General features: G+C 37.5%; 2 protein-coding genes across 3 annotated transcripts; both read left to right on the plus strand.

Annotated features, from left to right (window-relative positions):
• The first annotated feature begins 6,088 nt into the window (after positions 1-6,088).
• On the plus strand, positions 6,089-10,432 carry LOC106343104 (twinkle homolog protein, chloroplastic/mitochondrial). Of its 2 annotated transcripts, none has more exons than XM_013782238.1 (19): positions 6,089-6,481; positions 6,594-6,715; positions 6,857-6,912; positions 7,011-7,068; positions 7,139-7,234; positions 7,387-7,470; positions 7,595-7,675; positions 7,781-7,846; positions 7,919-8,035; positions 8,123-8,170; positions 8,244-8,390; positions 8,490-8,681; positions 8,758-8,889; positions 8,976-9,037; positions 9,167-9,250; positions 9,345-9,476; positions 9,569-9,800; positions 9,896-9,963; positions 10,126-10,432. In XM_013782238.1, exons 1-19 carry the CDS (start codon positions 6,202-6,204, stop codon positions 10,196-10,198), a joined length of 2,130 nt encoding a protein of 709 aa, XP_013637692.1. In that variant the 5' UTR covers positions 6,089-6,201; the 3' UTR covers positions 10,199-10,432. The 2 variants fall into 2 exon arrangements, with proteins under 2 accessions (XP_013637692.1, XP_013637693.1); XM_013782239.1 differs by having other exon boundaries at positions 6,202-6,481; positions 8,490-8,672.
• A 1,094-nt stretch (positions 10,433-11,526) lies between these two features.
• LOC106295589 (patellin-4) lies at positions 11,527-14,085 on the plus strand. The gene is made up of 5 exons (XM_013731522.1): positions 11,527-11,708; positions 11,882-12,975; positions 13,055-13,179; positions 13,266-13,407; positions 13,493-14,085. The coding sequence occupies exons 2-5, from the start codon at positions 11,896-11,898 to the stop codon at positions 13,751-13,753; spliced, it is 1,608 nt and encodes a 535-aa protein (XP_013586976.1). The 5' UTR covers positions 11,527-11,708; positions 11,882-11,895; the 3' UTR covers positions 13,754-14,085.
• The last annotated feature ends 1,076 nt before the right edge of the window (positions 14,086-15,161 follow it).

Here is a 15,161-nt window from a genome sequence, read left to right on the forward strand (position 1 = left end):
ACTTTCGGAATCATACATATATTAGTAATGTTTAAACGTGGATCCATATTTCCTGTAAGAAGGAAATTATTCACCATCTCAACCACATCTCTCTTAATTATATGTCAGGAATGCTGGAAAAAAAGAGCTGTCATCCTATCCGGTCCTGGCGCTTTCTCCAGATGCATCATGAATAAAGCTTGTCGGACCTCTTCCTCCGTTGCCATTCTCAGTAATATTTGATTCATTTGGGGAGAAATAGATAGTATTATCTCTTCCAAAAAACTATCAAATTCCGTTGGATCCGTGGTCGTGAACAGACTCTCAAAATAATCAACTGCCACCTTCTCAACTCCTTTCTCATCTGTTATCCAATTACCCGTTTCATCATGGAGTCCCACTATTTTGTTACGAACCCTACGCTGCTTCGTCAAAGCATGGTAGAATTTAGTATTCAGATCTCCAGATGAGTACCACATATTCCTGCTTTTCAGATGCCAATATTCCTCCTCATCCTTATAGGCTTCCTGCAATTTCCTAGAAACCTCAATAATCTCTTCTTGTGATCTATTATTATCCATTTGAACTTCCTCCAGTGCTTGTTGAAGCTCTTGGATTTTATCCTTTCCATATGGTTGATTATCTTTACGCCATGAAGATATTTCATGACGACAATTATTAATTTTTGTTACAAGATCGCCTAATTGTCCTTCCTGACTCTCCGTCCAACCGGCTACAATCGACTCCATGAGGCCCTCTTGACCAATCCATCTTTTGTCAAACCTAAATTGCCCCCTTTTTTTCCTTGAAAAATTATCCCCTAAGAAAGCAACCATTGGACGATGGTCAGACCCCACCATCTTTAGATACTCTGTATAAGAACATGGAAAAAGCGTGTGCCATTCCTCATTTGCCAAAGCCCGATCCAAGCAACATCTGACCGTCACTGCTACTTTTCCTTTGCCCCTTCTTCTTTGCCAAGACAGTGTATTACCTCGAGCCGGAAATTCTAATAAGCCACTATTCCTTATCATATTATTGAAAGGGATAAATGAAGTTGTACAACGTAGAGAGCCCCCATCCTTTTCATGATTCTCAGTGATCTCGTTTAGATCTCCAATAATAAACCAAGGTTCCGAATGTGCTAATCCAAATTGAGTTAATCTCTCCCATACCTGTTCTCATAGCTTTTGCACCGGATCCCCATAAACAAAAGTAAGAAAAACTTGTTTTCCTTTGACCACCGCCTCAATATCTATCATTCTGTTGCTAGAATATAGATTTTTAACTTGATACTCGTTATTATAAAAAAGAGCTAAACCACCGCTCCTCCCGTTTGGATCCACAGTAGCCAAACTATCATATCCAAAGTGTGATTGAAACCTTTGTACAAATTCGAAATCCTGTTTCGTTTCAGATAAGAATAAAAAATCCGGTTTATGTTTATGCCATGTCTCTCGAAGATAACTTATGGTCCAATGACTCCCAAGTCCTCTACAATTCCAGCTTAATATTTTCATATATAAAAATATTTGTATTGCTCCTTCGAGCCAAGAGATACATGTTCAATGATACCCGATAATCGTAACCACAAAAGCCCACAGCCACCATATTAGAACCACTTTCAAGCATTCACCAAACCTATTTAAAACAAACGCACGCCGTCTTCGTTCAGCATTCTGGTGATAACCATTGTACCCATTTTTTCCAAAGAAACGCCAGTCTCGAATCGAGACCATGATCTTCATTTTATTTACCAAAGCCAAGTTTAAATTATATTCTAATATCAGTAAGCTCCTAAACCACCAAACGTGTCCAACGAAAAAAAGTGTTGCCAATAGAATTACACTAGGCCACTCATGGTATAATACCTTATAAAAATAAATTCTTATAAGCTTCAAGTTAACTATAACTAAAAATTCATTCCAGCCAGTGTGAGTATAATTTCTCCTCATTTCCACAAACCAATACCTTAACCGCAGATTCCATATAAGTACCAAGGAGAGACTCTTTTAAGTGTGGCCAATTGCCTAGTAAAACACTTGATTCCAACATATATGCATACTACACTTTTGTATGAAGTCTGACATCGAAACCTACGATCACAGCACCAATATTTGATCTAATCTTACTCCCACTCCACAAAATAAGGGTCAAATGCATCCACTGCATCAACCGTACCAATGAAAACATCCCATATTTACCAGTATTCAAGGACGTTTCTGAGCTTGTAATATTGGAAAAAGACCAAATGCCCCACCGGAAGTATGTTCTTGAAAGAGACATATTGCACCCAAAATAAAAACCAGCAAAATCCATTGTATTCCCAAACATTGACAAGACGACATTACATACCGTAATCGATAGACTACTATGATAACAAAAAACTGCATCAAAATAACATAAAGAACATTTGTTATCATTATCTCTACCCATTTGCACCGTCTGTTGCGATGCACTCTTGTCCCACCTGTGTCCATAATCCAACACCACAAGACCAAACCAAATAGAAACCCATATGTGCTTAGGTCCCCCACCAGTAGCATACATCATTCTCCTCGTCAAGAGACATGACAGACCCGCAACAAAACCAGACTCTGTAAGCACACACCACCAACAACATAAATCACCATTTTTATTCCAGTACTTGAAAAATAACAATAACGACAATACGATTGTGTCTTTATTCCAAATCCTTAGTAAGCACCAATGATCATCCTTAACCCAACATATCCGTGTGGTTTCCTTCCATTCCATCTTGCACTGTAGGTTTAATGAGACCAAGTGCAGAATCTGTTGTGGTACCAATAATAAAACCTATAAATTCCAATGTACCATAATATAACCAAAGAGCCTGAAAACTAGTGTGTTATGAGTAAACTGCCACTGAAGCTCAGTCCACTGAAGGTAACTATACAAGGTATGCTCAGTCCACTGAAGGTAACTATACAAGGTATCCATAACACCGTTGAAGTAAAAACCAAACAAAGCAGTTTTATTCAAATGCATAATCTTGATATCAAGACTTGCAGTAAACCAATGGCCATCACAAAACCAATAAACCACAATGAAAACAAAGCAGTTTTATTCAAATGCATAATCTTGATATCAAGACTTGCAGTAAACCAATGGCCATCACAAAACCAATAAGCCACAACGAAAAATGAGAAAAGATGCTCATAGAGCTTACTGAGCCACAAATACACTGAGCCACAAACACACAGGCAAACAACATACTCATATAGCTTATTAAAATTTGAAAATTTGAAAAACCAAACACCACAACCTGCCACCGTATCTTGACTTCCTTATGAGACTGATCCATAAAGTATCATGGTTTGGATGAGCTCTGATGCCTGCTTTAGCAGCTTCAGCAGATGTACATTTGTGAGGTAAAACTAACCCTTGCACCAGTTTCTTCATAATGGATCGACCTGCAACAGTCTGGTTCTTAAACAGAACCTTTCCTGGCCCCTGTTTCTTCTCCTCTCTCTCCAATCTGGTTATCTTCGAGTATCGCTATGATCCTGAGCCACATTAATAACCCAATCCAAACTTTCCAGGTCCTACTTCTAGCAAATCGTTGATTCCTTTGTCGACACGCCAAGTAAATCCAAACAAATCTCCTATTGAATAGAAGAAAAATCATACCTTTATTATCCAAGCCATCGCCACTTGAAGACCCGAGATCACATGTATCTGTGTAAATCGTAGATCGTAATATCTTCGAGCCCCTATCAATTTCGGTCTTTTTCATATTCCCCTGCAACCCAATCAATCCTGATTGATCCCCTCGGATCAGATCATCGTGAACTTTTCCTTGTTTGCTAATACCGTAATCCTGATGAAGATTCGGTATCTCATGTGCTATTCCGACCCTCTTTCTTCCCGGATCCCACTCTCGAAACACCATCGGAACCCTAGATCTAAATCACCTTCGTCATCGCCACCCAGAAAAAAAGCTTTCATACGTACTAGTTTGTTTATAAGGAATTACAAATAATTTATAAAACCTTATAAAATCCAAAAAACTTATAAAATATTATAGAATGTTGACAAACTTTATGAAATAAATTTAAAAACTCTTATAAGAGTATATATAAAATCATTTATAAGTATTTATATATTATTCATAAGGTTTAAAAGTCATTTAATTCCGGATACAATGTACTATTCCTCTTCTTGTTCTCTCTTTCGTATAAGTTTCCTTTCATGTAATTCATTTGGTAACATGAGTATTGGCACAAAATATAGACCATTCAATGTCCACCTAACCAAGCTTGATTTCTGTAACAAGAAACAAAATGTGGTAAAAAAGAGTAGTCTTAATTACTTAGCCGCAAAATAACAGGACATTTCATGGAAAGAGCAAGACTATGAGTTAAGAGGACTATATACGGCTCTCATCAAAACATAATTCCTTGTTTTCAACAAAAAGTTGTTATTACTAACATAATCTGAGAACATCAAGGCTTCTCCATATCTCACTCTTCTATAAAAGAAACGATTGGAATCAAGCTCACTTACAGGTCCAACTAATCTCTTCAACTATGCAACTCCTAAGAGAGATATACAATTGTTTTAGTATAAGAGATATTTGAAGAAGATGAAAGAGAAGAATGTATTAAGAAGCCAACTCTGCAACCTTTATAAAGCCTTATAAATATGTAATTCTTTGATGGCACAAACCACGTTCTTGTTCAGAGTCCCTCTTGCTTCTTCAAACAGCTCACAAACCTCGTCGATCTTCAAAATCTGAACGCAAGCCAACCATATATTATTCCTACGCATCAGCACTCACTTCCAAAAACAAGATTCAAAAATAATATGCTTTCCTAACTCAACAAACTCATGCTCCATCTCCACTGCTTCTTTAGATATTATACACAAAACAAGACATAGAAAAAATGAATTACATAAAGTACCAAACAGAACGTTACACTACCAAAACACTAACCTTCCACCTTATATACTGCACATACTAAACCTTGCTAGTCAAACTACAAATAGTAGCATTGTATTACATCAAGAAAGTGAGGTACTTGATATGCATATCACCACATATATTCTCCACATCATCTTTTAAATCCAAAAGCTCACAGCACACCTTTGTAATTCCCTGCAACATTACCTGATCAACCAAGAGAAGAAGTAATCATGGAATAATCTTACTCTTAGGTTAGTACTTTCTCATGAATTAAACATATGTTAAGCTCTATGTCTTTTGATTGCTAACAGATCAACAGTAAGATTCGAAAGGACCCAATTTATAAGGTCTTATAAATTTGAAATTTGAAAACTTCATGAGAAAAACTTCATCTTCCTTCCCATAAATAGATCGATTTTGATAAACCAAGCTACAATTACAGAAAGAGATGAAAATCACAATATATTCTCCTTTTACCTTTGTTAGCGTCGGGAGAGAGATCGTCTCGTTTGTCTGAGCTTGTAGAGTATGTCAGCTTCGCCGGAGAATTAGTCAGCGTCGTCAGATCTCGCCGGAAAATTCGTCAGGGTCGTCAAGTCTCGCCGGAATTGGTCAACGTGAAGAATCTGAAATTTGAGGAATTTGAGCTTTGAAAAAATCGTAGGAAAGAGAAAGATGTTTTAGGTTTAATTAGTCAGGGGTACAATAGTATTTTGCCTATTAAAATTTTAATGGTAAAATTGGTTAAGATATAAATGAAATGTGGTACAAGAAAAGTGGTATTTTTGACAAATTCCCAACTATTTTTTAAAAAAATTTAAGTATTTATTTATATATTTATTAGAAACCTAAATTTCACTTTCCAAAAACCTTATCTCACTCCTTTATTATAAAACCTAAGTCTAGATTAGTTAATCATATGGGTATAAATGTCTTTTACCTTTCATTAAAAGCAATGGTAAAAGTGGTCAGTGTAAAATGCGGTGATATGAACATAAGTATTTGTGAGATTTTTTTTTTTTTTTGCATAACTTACTAAAAAGAATGCGGTAACTTAACAATGGGCCCAAATAAATGCAACGTGCCTGAACAAATAAAGAATGGGCCTTTTTGCTCAGAAACCCAAGTTACGGCAAAAGAGAACAAAATCAAAATCTCTTCTCTTCTTCTCATTCTTCTTCCGTAAGACGCAGACGGAGGAGGAGGGAAAAGAAAGAACCCCTAAAAAGTCTAAAACCCTTGTCGGAATTAAGAAGCGCTATGAAGAAGTGTAGTAGCTGAAGACTTTTTTCGAGATGCGTTTCTTGCTTCGTCTTCCTCAGACCCACCTGCGGAAACTGTCTAGTTCGATGTCAGTACTCATGGGTTCGAAGCAGTTCCTCGAGTTTTGTCTTCTTCCTTCTTTTGCAGCTTCTTCTCCTTCTTGCACCCGTGGTGCTCAGAGGCAACTCTCTTCCGTTTCTAGAAGATTTCGTCCGGTTCTAGCCTCGAGACCCGTGTCCAAAAGCAGCCCTTATCACCAAAGGCCCAATGGTGTATCCCCCTACACTTCAATCTCCAGAGCCCCAAATCCTGGTAACGTCCTGAATGCAATTGAGTTCTCTGTTTCCATGTGTATGCAATTGAGTTAATTGCTCCTCTATTAGTGGTGCTGTTTGATAAATTCTCAACGTTTTGTGACTTGCAGTTGATCCTGAAGATGGTGCTGTGCAGTCTAGATTAGCCAACTTGAGGCTTAAATTGGCTGATAATGGAATTGATGCTCAGAACTGTCCCTCCGGACAATACAGTGGTTTGATATGTCCCGAGGTATAAAAATTTATCTTTATGTTGTATATACCAAGACTTGAGACTTGAGAGTACTATAATGTTGTCCTTTTCTTTTGGCATTTGAGTAACTTTGAAAGGCTAAGTTTATATACTTAACACTGTTCTTTATGTGCACATCAGTGTGAAGGTGGTGACTCTGGAGAAAAGAGCTTGTCTCTTTTCATTGCTGCTGATTGGTATGCAAATCTTCTTTTTCTCACCAAAATAAGCTTTGGTTTTGAATTTTCCTTTTTGGTTTATGAGACTGTAGTTAATGCTGCCTTTTAATTCACAGTTCTTCGGCTACATGGAACTGCTTTCGAGGGAAGTGTGGGTTGAAAGGTGGAGTACGGGTGAGTTGCAACACAAGCATGACACTCGTTTCTTGAAATACAAATTGATTATCCTCATTCCTTTCTGCAGGTGGATGGTAGGTTTGCAACATCTGTAGTTCCAATGGAGAAGGCTGAAAGAAAAGTTACGGTGGAGAGTTTAGAGCTAGAACCTCTCTGCGATGAGGTTGTTGTCTTCTACATACTCTTATTGTTCTTTCTTTCTTTCTTCTCTGTTTACTGCTTTCGTTAGAAAAAAAACATCTGAATTTGATACTTCATCTCTCTGTAGTTATATGAGTTTGATAATACCGTATTGTGTTCTTGGTTATGCTTCAGATTGAGGATTATTTCGCTGCAAGAATGATTTCGGCAGAAACACTCAAGAGAAATCGGGTTATGCAGAAAAGAATAGGTGATGAGGTACTTACGAATAGTCTTCTGAATCTGTTACTTTTCAAGATTTTCTCTTGTCAGAGTCTTAAGGAGATGTTACTTGGCTCTCACTGCTCCATCTTGATTGCAATTGTTTCATTTTGTGCGGCAGATTGTAATTGCTTTTACTTATTGGCAAAGAGGGGAGCTTGTGAGTTGCAAGTACCGTTATCTAACTAAGAAGTTCTTTCAGGTCCATGTCATTCAAATTCCCTTTCTAAGATCAGACATGAACAACTCTCTCTCTCTCTCGAGGTTTCTATATCTTACATGCTTTTTATGTTTGTGTTTCCTTCAGGAAAAGAATACACGGAGGATCTTTTATGGTCTTGACGACATTGAGAAATCATCTGAAATCATTATAGTACGTCTGCCTTTACCCTCCTATTGAATGATCACATGGTATTGATGATGGCTAAACTGTCAATAACTTTAGGTTGAAGGGGAAATAGACAAACTTGCGATGGAAGAGGCAGGTTTCCGAAATTGTGTGTCCGTTCCTGATGGAGCTCCAGCGTCTGTTTCTTCAAAGGAAACTCCATCTGAAGAGAAGGTTTGTCTGCTCTCTAGGTTTCATACCCTTTTTTATCCAAGTTTTCTTATTTGATTCCCTAAGAACTTTACTCTTCTGTGAAGCTAGGACACCAAGTATAAGTTCCTATGGAATTGCAATGACTACTTAAAGAAGGTATGTGTGGCAAATTATTATTTTGTTTGGTTCCAATAATCTGGATATAAAAGTTTTTTTTATTAATCTATAGGCATCTCGGATTGTTATTGCTACTGATGGAGATGGAGCTGGTCAAGCTCTGGCTGAAGAAGTTGCACGGCGTCTGGGGAAAGAAAGATGCTGGCGTGTCAAATGGCCGAAGAAAAGTGAAGATGAGCATTACAAAGATGCAAATGAGGTCAGATCAGATGATATGTAAACATTATGCAATTGCCTCATTGGTATAGTACTATAGATGACCGCCAATGATTCCTTACTTGGATGATTCTCTTCTTAGGTGCTTATGTCAATGGGACCTCATTCACTCAGTGAAGCTGTTCGAAGTGCGGAGCCATACCCTATACAAGGATTGTTCTCCTTCAAAGATTTCTTTGACGAAATTGATGCCTATTATCATCGGACTCATGGACATGAGTATGGTGTTTCAACCGGGTGGAAAACTTTGGACAACTTCTATAGTGTAAGCGTTGTAAGTCATGTTTGAATTAACACTCATGTATGATGATCATCATCTGATATCATATGCTCAATTTTCTGCTGATCAGGTTGTGCCAGGGGAGTTGACGGTTGTGACAGGGGTTCCTAATTCCGGAAAGAGTGAATGGATTGATGCTCTCTTATGTAATCTCAACCATAGTGTTGGCTGGAAGTTTGCTCTCTGCTCAATGGAAAATAAAGTGCGTTTCTTGATTTAGTCCATTAATGGAAATAAACTGCTTTATACTAGTTTTCCCTGATTGGCTCTTGTTCTTGCTGCTTGCAGGTACGAGATCACGGCAGGAAACTTTTGGAGAAACATGTAAAGAAACCCTTCTTTGATGCAGAGTAAGCTTCTCTCCTTTGAAAATATCCAAACTTATCTGATTCAAGCACAAAAACTTGCGCCTTGTATTTAACTTTGTTCTTTCTTTGAAGTGGTGTGTATGCTTATGTTTCTCCTTATTTGCTCAACAGTTATGGGAGAAGTGTCCCACGGATGAGCGTTGAGGAGTTGGATGAAGGGAAACTGTGGTTAGATGACACCTTCACACTCATAAGGTAAAACCTTCCGCCTTTGTAGAGCTTATGCAGCTTTTGACATGTTGTGTTAAATAATATTTTTGGTGTTTTTGTGTTCTCATGACTAAATCAGATGTGAATTGGATTCACTTCCAAGTATCGGATGGGTTTTGGAACGTGCGAAAGCTGCTGTTCTTCGGCATGGGATACGAGGACTTGTCATAGACCCTTACAATGAGCTTGATCATCAACGTACTCAAAGACAGTGAGTGATGGAAAAAAATGTTTTCGCTTCAATCAGTCTTTTACCTTATTTCCTTTCTGAAACATGAGGTATTTCTACTCGTTTTTGGATAGGACGGAGACAGAATATGTCAGCCAGATGCTAACGAAGATAAAACGATTTGCGCAACATCACTCCTGTCATGTCTGGTTTGTTGCACATCCAAAACAGTTGCAACAGTGGGACGGAGGTCCACCAAACCTTTATGATATTAGCGGGAGTGCACATTTCATTAACAAATGTGACAATGGGATTGTTATTCACAGAAACCGTGATGAAAAAGCTGGACCTCTTGATCTAGTGCAGGTAAGTACCATTCTGTTCTTCTTAATCGGTAATTTACTTTTAAAAAGGTGCCTACTTGTCCTTAACAAAGGTAATTTAACTTCTGTGTGTTTCAGATTTGTGTGAGGAAAGTGCGAAACAAGGTTGCAGGACAAATTGGTGATGCATACTTGTGTTACGACAGGTACATTAACTTCTCTCTTTTTGCAAATATTAGCTCATAAGAACTTAATGGTCTGCTTTGGCACTAGAAACTAGTTGAAGTTGATCCCAAGCACTCAAGAGTCATAGATTGATTCAGAGGATCTTGGTTCAGTAATGAAATCTTTTTTTTTTTGTTGGACAGGGCAACTGGTTTATTCTCAGATTCTCCTATAACACCTGAGAAGCCTGAGAGGAGATCAAGCCGACGGCCATGATCCGCGGTTTGTTGAGTTGAAAGACCGTCCAACACACATTGGGATTTGGGACATAGTCGATAACATTTGTCTGCTAAATTTTATCCCTTTTTTTGTGAGATGCTTTACCTTTTGTAAGAATTAAATTTAATGTGGATGGTTTACGTGTTCTCTCTTCTTCTGTCTGGTGGGTCTGACTCAAAAACGTGAATTTAGATTTGATTTGTGTACAGCTTGATGATCTTTTGTGCTGTTTGTCTCTGTTTCATCATCCTTTTCTACCGCCAGATTTGGCGGGGTGAGTTAGCTGGAACTGTTGACTTCAACAACTTCTCTGTTATAATTATTGCAACTCTTTGCCAACTGCTTCAATCATTTCCACTGCTTTTTGGCTTACTTCTCTGTATTTTGCTTATTGGTACGCACTAATACTAATAGTTTAAAAGCAAATTTACTGCGGCAGTGCGCTTTAATTGGGAGGTCGGTGTTACGAAAAGATAATAATAATAATTGGGAGGTCAATAATATTGGAAATACATTTCTCGCGTCAAAGATATGACCAAAAGACCAACGTTTATTGATACCTATCGAAATGCATGTCTTTCTGTTTTGGTGTAAGATAGGCATGTCTTGAATATATCGTTTACTATATTTAATAAGTGTTCACTTTCAATTTTTTATTAACTAAAATTATTGGTGTTAATAATCCTTAGTTTGATTTAGTTAAATATCGTAAACACCACCATCTTGATAAGTGTTTACTGAATATTTATATTTTTTTTAATAAATGTTGTATGAATGGAATCCAATCAAACAATTAGTAACTAAAAAAATAAGTTGATTTAACCCTCCACACATTTGAATAGATATGTTGGTATTTGGCTTCAACAGCTTAAAGAGAGCATCTATGAGAGACTGATTAGTTTAATTATATTTGTAATGATGAATCATTATTGAGAAAAATATTTGACGAGGAAAGCATATAACCGTTACAAGGAAAAGATACTCAGATACTGATAGTACAATCTAATTATATAAGTGTAAATTATAGTTAGTGTAACTCCAAAATTGTAAAAGCAGCAGCATCAAACAAAACAAGAACACATTGAATCTTGGTTTTACAGCAGCAAACAACACACAAAAGAAGTAGGGACTTTGGTTGAATAAATCCGTCCGTCGCGCCGAATATACTCTGTCGAATAGTCCACGTGTCGTTCTCTGGGTGGGTGAGCAGATCAGCAGAGACGTGGGGGACCCAGCGGATATCTTTTGTGTAAAACATTGGATGGAAGGAGAGATATTAAAAGTTTTTAATCCAACGGCTACGGTTTCTTTTTGTTAGTAGTAGTGGTGGACCCTAATATTTGACCGTTGCTTAGAGTGGGTGGGGTCCATCCCTCAAAGCTAGGGCTTCTTCTCTCTCCATAAAGCTCAATCCTTTCTCCTCTCTTTGATGGAAACCCTGAAAGTTAAAACAATAGAAAGAGGACGAAGCTGAGAGATTCTGAAGAACTCGAATCATCTTATTAAGGTTAAAGTCGATTCCTTTTCGAGCTTTGATTCGGCTGAGCTAGGGTTTTGAGTCTGGTGTTTTTAGGGGTTTAGTAAGAATCCTGTGTTGATTTTCAGATCTCAACAAATCAAGAAGGAGAATTGATTTTGTTATGTTTATTATTATTAAAGATTGTTTATATCTGATTGTAGGCAAAAGATTAAATATGACTGCTGAAGTTAAAAAAGAGGAGAAACAAGTAGAGTCTGAGGTTGTTATTGCCTCAGTGGAGGAAGAGAAAGATGAGGCCAAGCCTAAGGGTGTGGAGAAGATCTCCTCTTTCAAGGAAGAGAGCGATTTCTTCTCTGATTTGAAAGAGTCTGAGAAAAAGGCTCTGAGCGATCTCAAGACAAAGCTTGAGGAAGTTATTATTGAAAACACTCTCTTCAAGAAGAAGAAAGAAAGTCCTGTCAAGGTGGAGAAGAAGAAGAAGGAACCAGAGGCTGCTGCTACCGAAGAAGAAGCCAAAGCTGAGACTAGTGAACCAGCGGTTGTTGCTGAGGACAGCCCCAAGGAAGAAGCCAAGACTGATGCTGATGTGACCCAAGTGGCCAAAGCTGAGACCATTGAGAAGGAAAGCCCTGAAGAAGAAGTAAAGGCTGAGGCTGTTGTTGAGGAGGAAGTGAAAGCTGAGAATGTAGAAGAAGAAGAGAAGAAAACCGAGGCTGTTGTTACAGAAGAAGCCAAAGCTGAGAGTGTGGAGCAGGAGGAAGAAGATGAGAGTGTGGATAACGATATCGAGCTATGGGGAGTGCCACTGCTTCCAAGCAAAGGTGCTGAAGCCACCGATGTAATCCTCTTGAAGTTCTTGAGAGCAAGAGACTTCAAAGTCAACGAAGCCTTTGAGATGCTCAAGAAAACCCTCAAGTGGAGAAAGGAACACAAGATTGATTCAATCCTTGGAGAAGACTTTTGGGAGGATCTCGCCTCTGCAGCTTACATGAACGGTCTTGACCTCGAATCACGCCCTGTCTGTTACAACATCTACAGCGTTTTCGATAACGAGGAGCTTTACCAGAGGATATTTGGGTCAGAGCAGAGCAGAGAGAATCTATTGAGATGGAGGTTTCAGCTGATGGAGAAGGGAATCCAGAAGCTTGTTCTGAAACCAGGAGGTGTTACTTCTCTTCTCCAGATCCATGATCTCAAAAACTGTCCTGGATTGTTTAAAAAAGAGCTCTGGGTCGCAATCAAGAACGCAATAGTAGCTTTGCAGGACAATTACCCGGAACTCGTCTCCAGAAACGTGAGCTCATCAATCATCACTCACTGTCTCTCTGTTACCAAATCTCCTGACTTGTGTAATTGTTTTTATTGTTCTGCAGGTGTTCATAAATGTTCCCTTCTGGTTCTACGCTGGTAGCACTCTCCTGTCTCCATTCTTAACACAACGAACAAAGAGCAAGTTTGTTGTGACTCGTCCCGCTTATGTCACAGAGACTCTTCTCAAGTAAGCAACTAATACTTAAGCCCCCCAATATGATATGGATGTTACTAATCTTTATCATAACATTTATGCATTGTGGCTTGATGAAGGTACATTTCAGCAGATGAGATCCCGGTTCAGTACGGTGGTTTCAAAAGAGATGATGATACCGAATTATTCTCCAACGAAGCTGTATCTGAAGTTGTTGTTAAGCCTGGATCATCTGAAACCATAGAGATCCCAGCTCCTGAGGTAAGAATCTAAAAACCAAACTTCTTTCGTGTTTCAGGAGTTGTAAAAGATCGATCTAATAATGGTGTCTTTGTTTGTTTGATAGTCTGAAGGTACATTGGTTTGGGACATTGTGGTTTTGGGGTGGGAAGTGAGTTACAAGGAAGAGTTTGTGCCAACAAATGAAGGAGCTTACACCATTATTGTGCAAAAGGGGAAGAAGATTGGATCAAACGAAGGACCGTTGAGGAACAGTTTCAAGAACAGTGAGTCTGGTAAGATTGTTCTGACCGTTGACAATGTCTCGAGCAAGAAGAAGAAGAGAGTTCTGTACAGGTACAAGACCAAGACGGAATCCTCTTGCTGAAATAGAGGCTTTTTCAGCAAAAAGCGAGTCTCCGGATATAAAATATTCTTTTGCTACAGTTAAAAGTTTGTGTTGTTATTATTATTTTCGAGTGATACGTCGTAATGTGAGAAAGAGATACCGCCATTGTTTTATTGAAGTTCAATCTTTTGCATCTTGTGTTATGAGATTTATTGAAATCCTCTTGCTGAAATAGAGGCTTTTTCAGCAAATCATCTAAAGCGAGTCTCTGGATATAAAATATTTTTTTGCTACAGTTAAAAATTTGTGTTGTTATTATTATTTTCGAGTGATACGTCGTAATGTGAGAAAGAGATACTGCCATTGTTTTATTGAAATTCAATCTTTTGCATCTTGTGTTATGAGATTTATTGAAATCCTCTTGTTGAAATAGAGGCTTTTTCAGCAAATCATCTAAAGCGAGTCTCTGGATATAAAATATTTTTTTGCTACAGTTAAAAATTTGTGTTGTTATTATTATTTTCGAGTGATACGTCGTAATGTGAGAAAGAGATACTGCCATTGTTTTATTGAAATTCAATCTTTTGCATCTTGTGTTATGAGATTTCTTTCTCTTCTTGTTTCTATTGGATTCATTTGTTTTTGGATTAAATTATGAGAAAATAACTAGAATAGCACTAAAAAAGTTTTTGTCATAAATATAGCCTATAAGAATAAAAGTGTCCAAAATAACATTTAATATTTTATCAAAAGAGATAAATATATACACTTATACCCCAATGGTAAATTAATTTAGACATTAAGGTTTATAGTTAAGGGGTGGGGTTTAGGGTTTAGAGTTTAGGGTTTATAGTTTAGAGTTTAGGGGTGGGGTTTAGGGTTTAGGGTTTAGAGTTAAGGGGGGGGGTTTATGATTTAGGGTTTAGGGTTTAGGATTTAGGGTTTAGGATTTAGGGTTTAGGGTTTAAGGTTTAGGGTTTAGAGTTGGGGAGTTAAGTTTTGGGATAAGATTTCAAATTTTGGAAAATAAATAAAAATTAAATTTTTCAAAAGATAAAATGCTATTTTGGTCATTTTAGTTTTTGAAGGCTATTTTTGTGACATAAACTTAGAAATGTGCTATTTTGGAGATTTGCCTTTAAATTATTGTATTTATAAATAATTATGTTCAAGCGAGAATATGGGCTGATGTTTCAGTAATAAAATGGCCAACTAACTGTAAACTGTCTTCATCCTCGTTTAAGTTATTTGGTTAACTTTAGGTATAACAATAATTCTGATATTTTGGATCATAACATTTGTGTGACACCCGTCACTTTCGAAATAGTAAAAATAATTCAATAAGTACAAATATCTGAAATATCCATATATAAATATTTGAAAGTCAACATCCACGCTTGAATTCCATAATATAAAATAAAATCTGAAACATAAAGTAATAAACCGA

Source organism: Brassica oleracea, chromosome C5, assembly GCF_000695525.1.
Source record: "Brassica oleracea var. oleracea cultivar TO1000 chromosome C5, BOL, whole genome shotgun sequence".
In the NCBI taxonomy this organism is placed as follows: Eukaryota; Viridiplantae; Streptophyta; class Magnoliopsida; order Brassicales; family Brassicaceae; genus Brassica; species Brassica oleracea.

What these genes read in the sequence shown, in the direction of transcription:
- LOC106343104 (XM_013782238.1), top strand. Translation starts at nt 6,202, where the DNA reads ATGCGTTTCTTGCTTCGTCTTCCTCAGACCCACCTGCGGAAACTGTCT. An exon ending in CTTTTCATTGCTGCTGATTG is followed by an intron (nt 6,913 to 7,010) that starts GTATGCAAATCT and finishes TTTAATTCACAG; the next exon opens with TTCTTCGGCTACATGGAACT. An exon ending in TAGAACCTCTCTGCGATGAG is followed by an intron (nt 7,235 to 7,386) that starts GTTGTTGTCTTC and finishes GTTATGCTTCAG; the next exon opens with ATTGAGGATTATTTCGCTGC.
- LOC106295589 (XM_013731522.1), top strand. Translation starts at nt 11,896, where the DNA reads ATGACTGCTGAAGTTAAAAAAGAGGAGAAACAAGTAGAGTCTGAGGTT. An exon ending in GTCACAGAGACTCTTCTCAA is followed by an intron (nt 13,180 to 13,265) that starts GTAAGCAACTAA and finishes GGCTTGATGAAG; the next exon opens with GTACATTTCAGCAGATGAGA. An exon ending in TAGAGATCCCAGCTCCTGAG is followed by an intron (nt 13,408 to 13,492) that starts GTAAGAATCTAA and finishes TTTGTTTGATAG; the next exon opens with TCTGAAGGTACATTGGTTTG.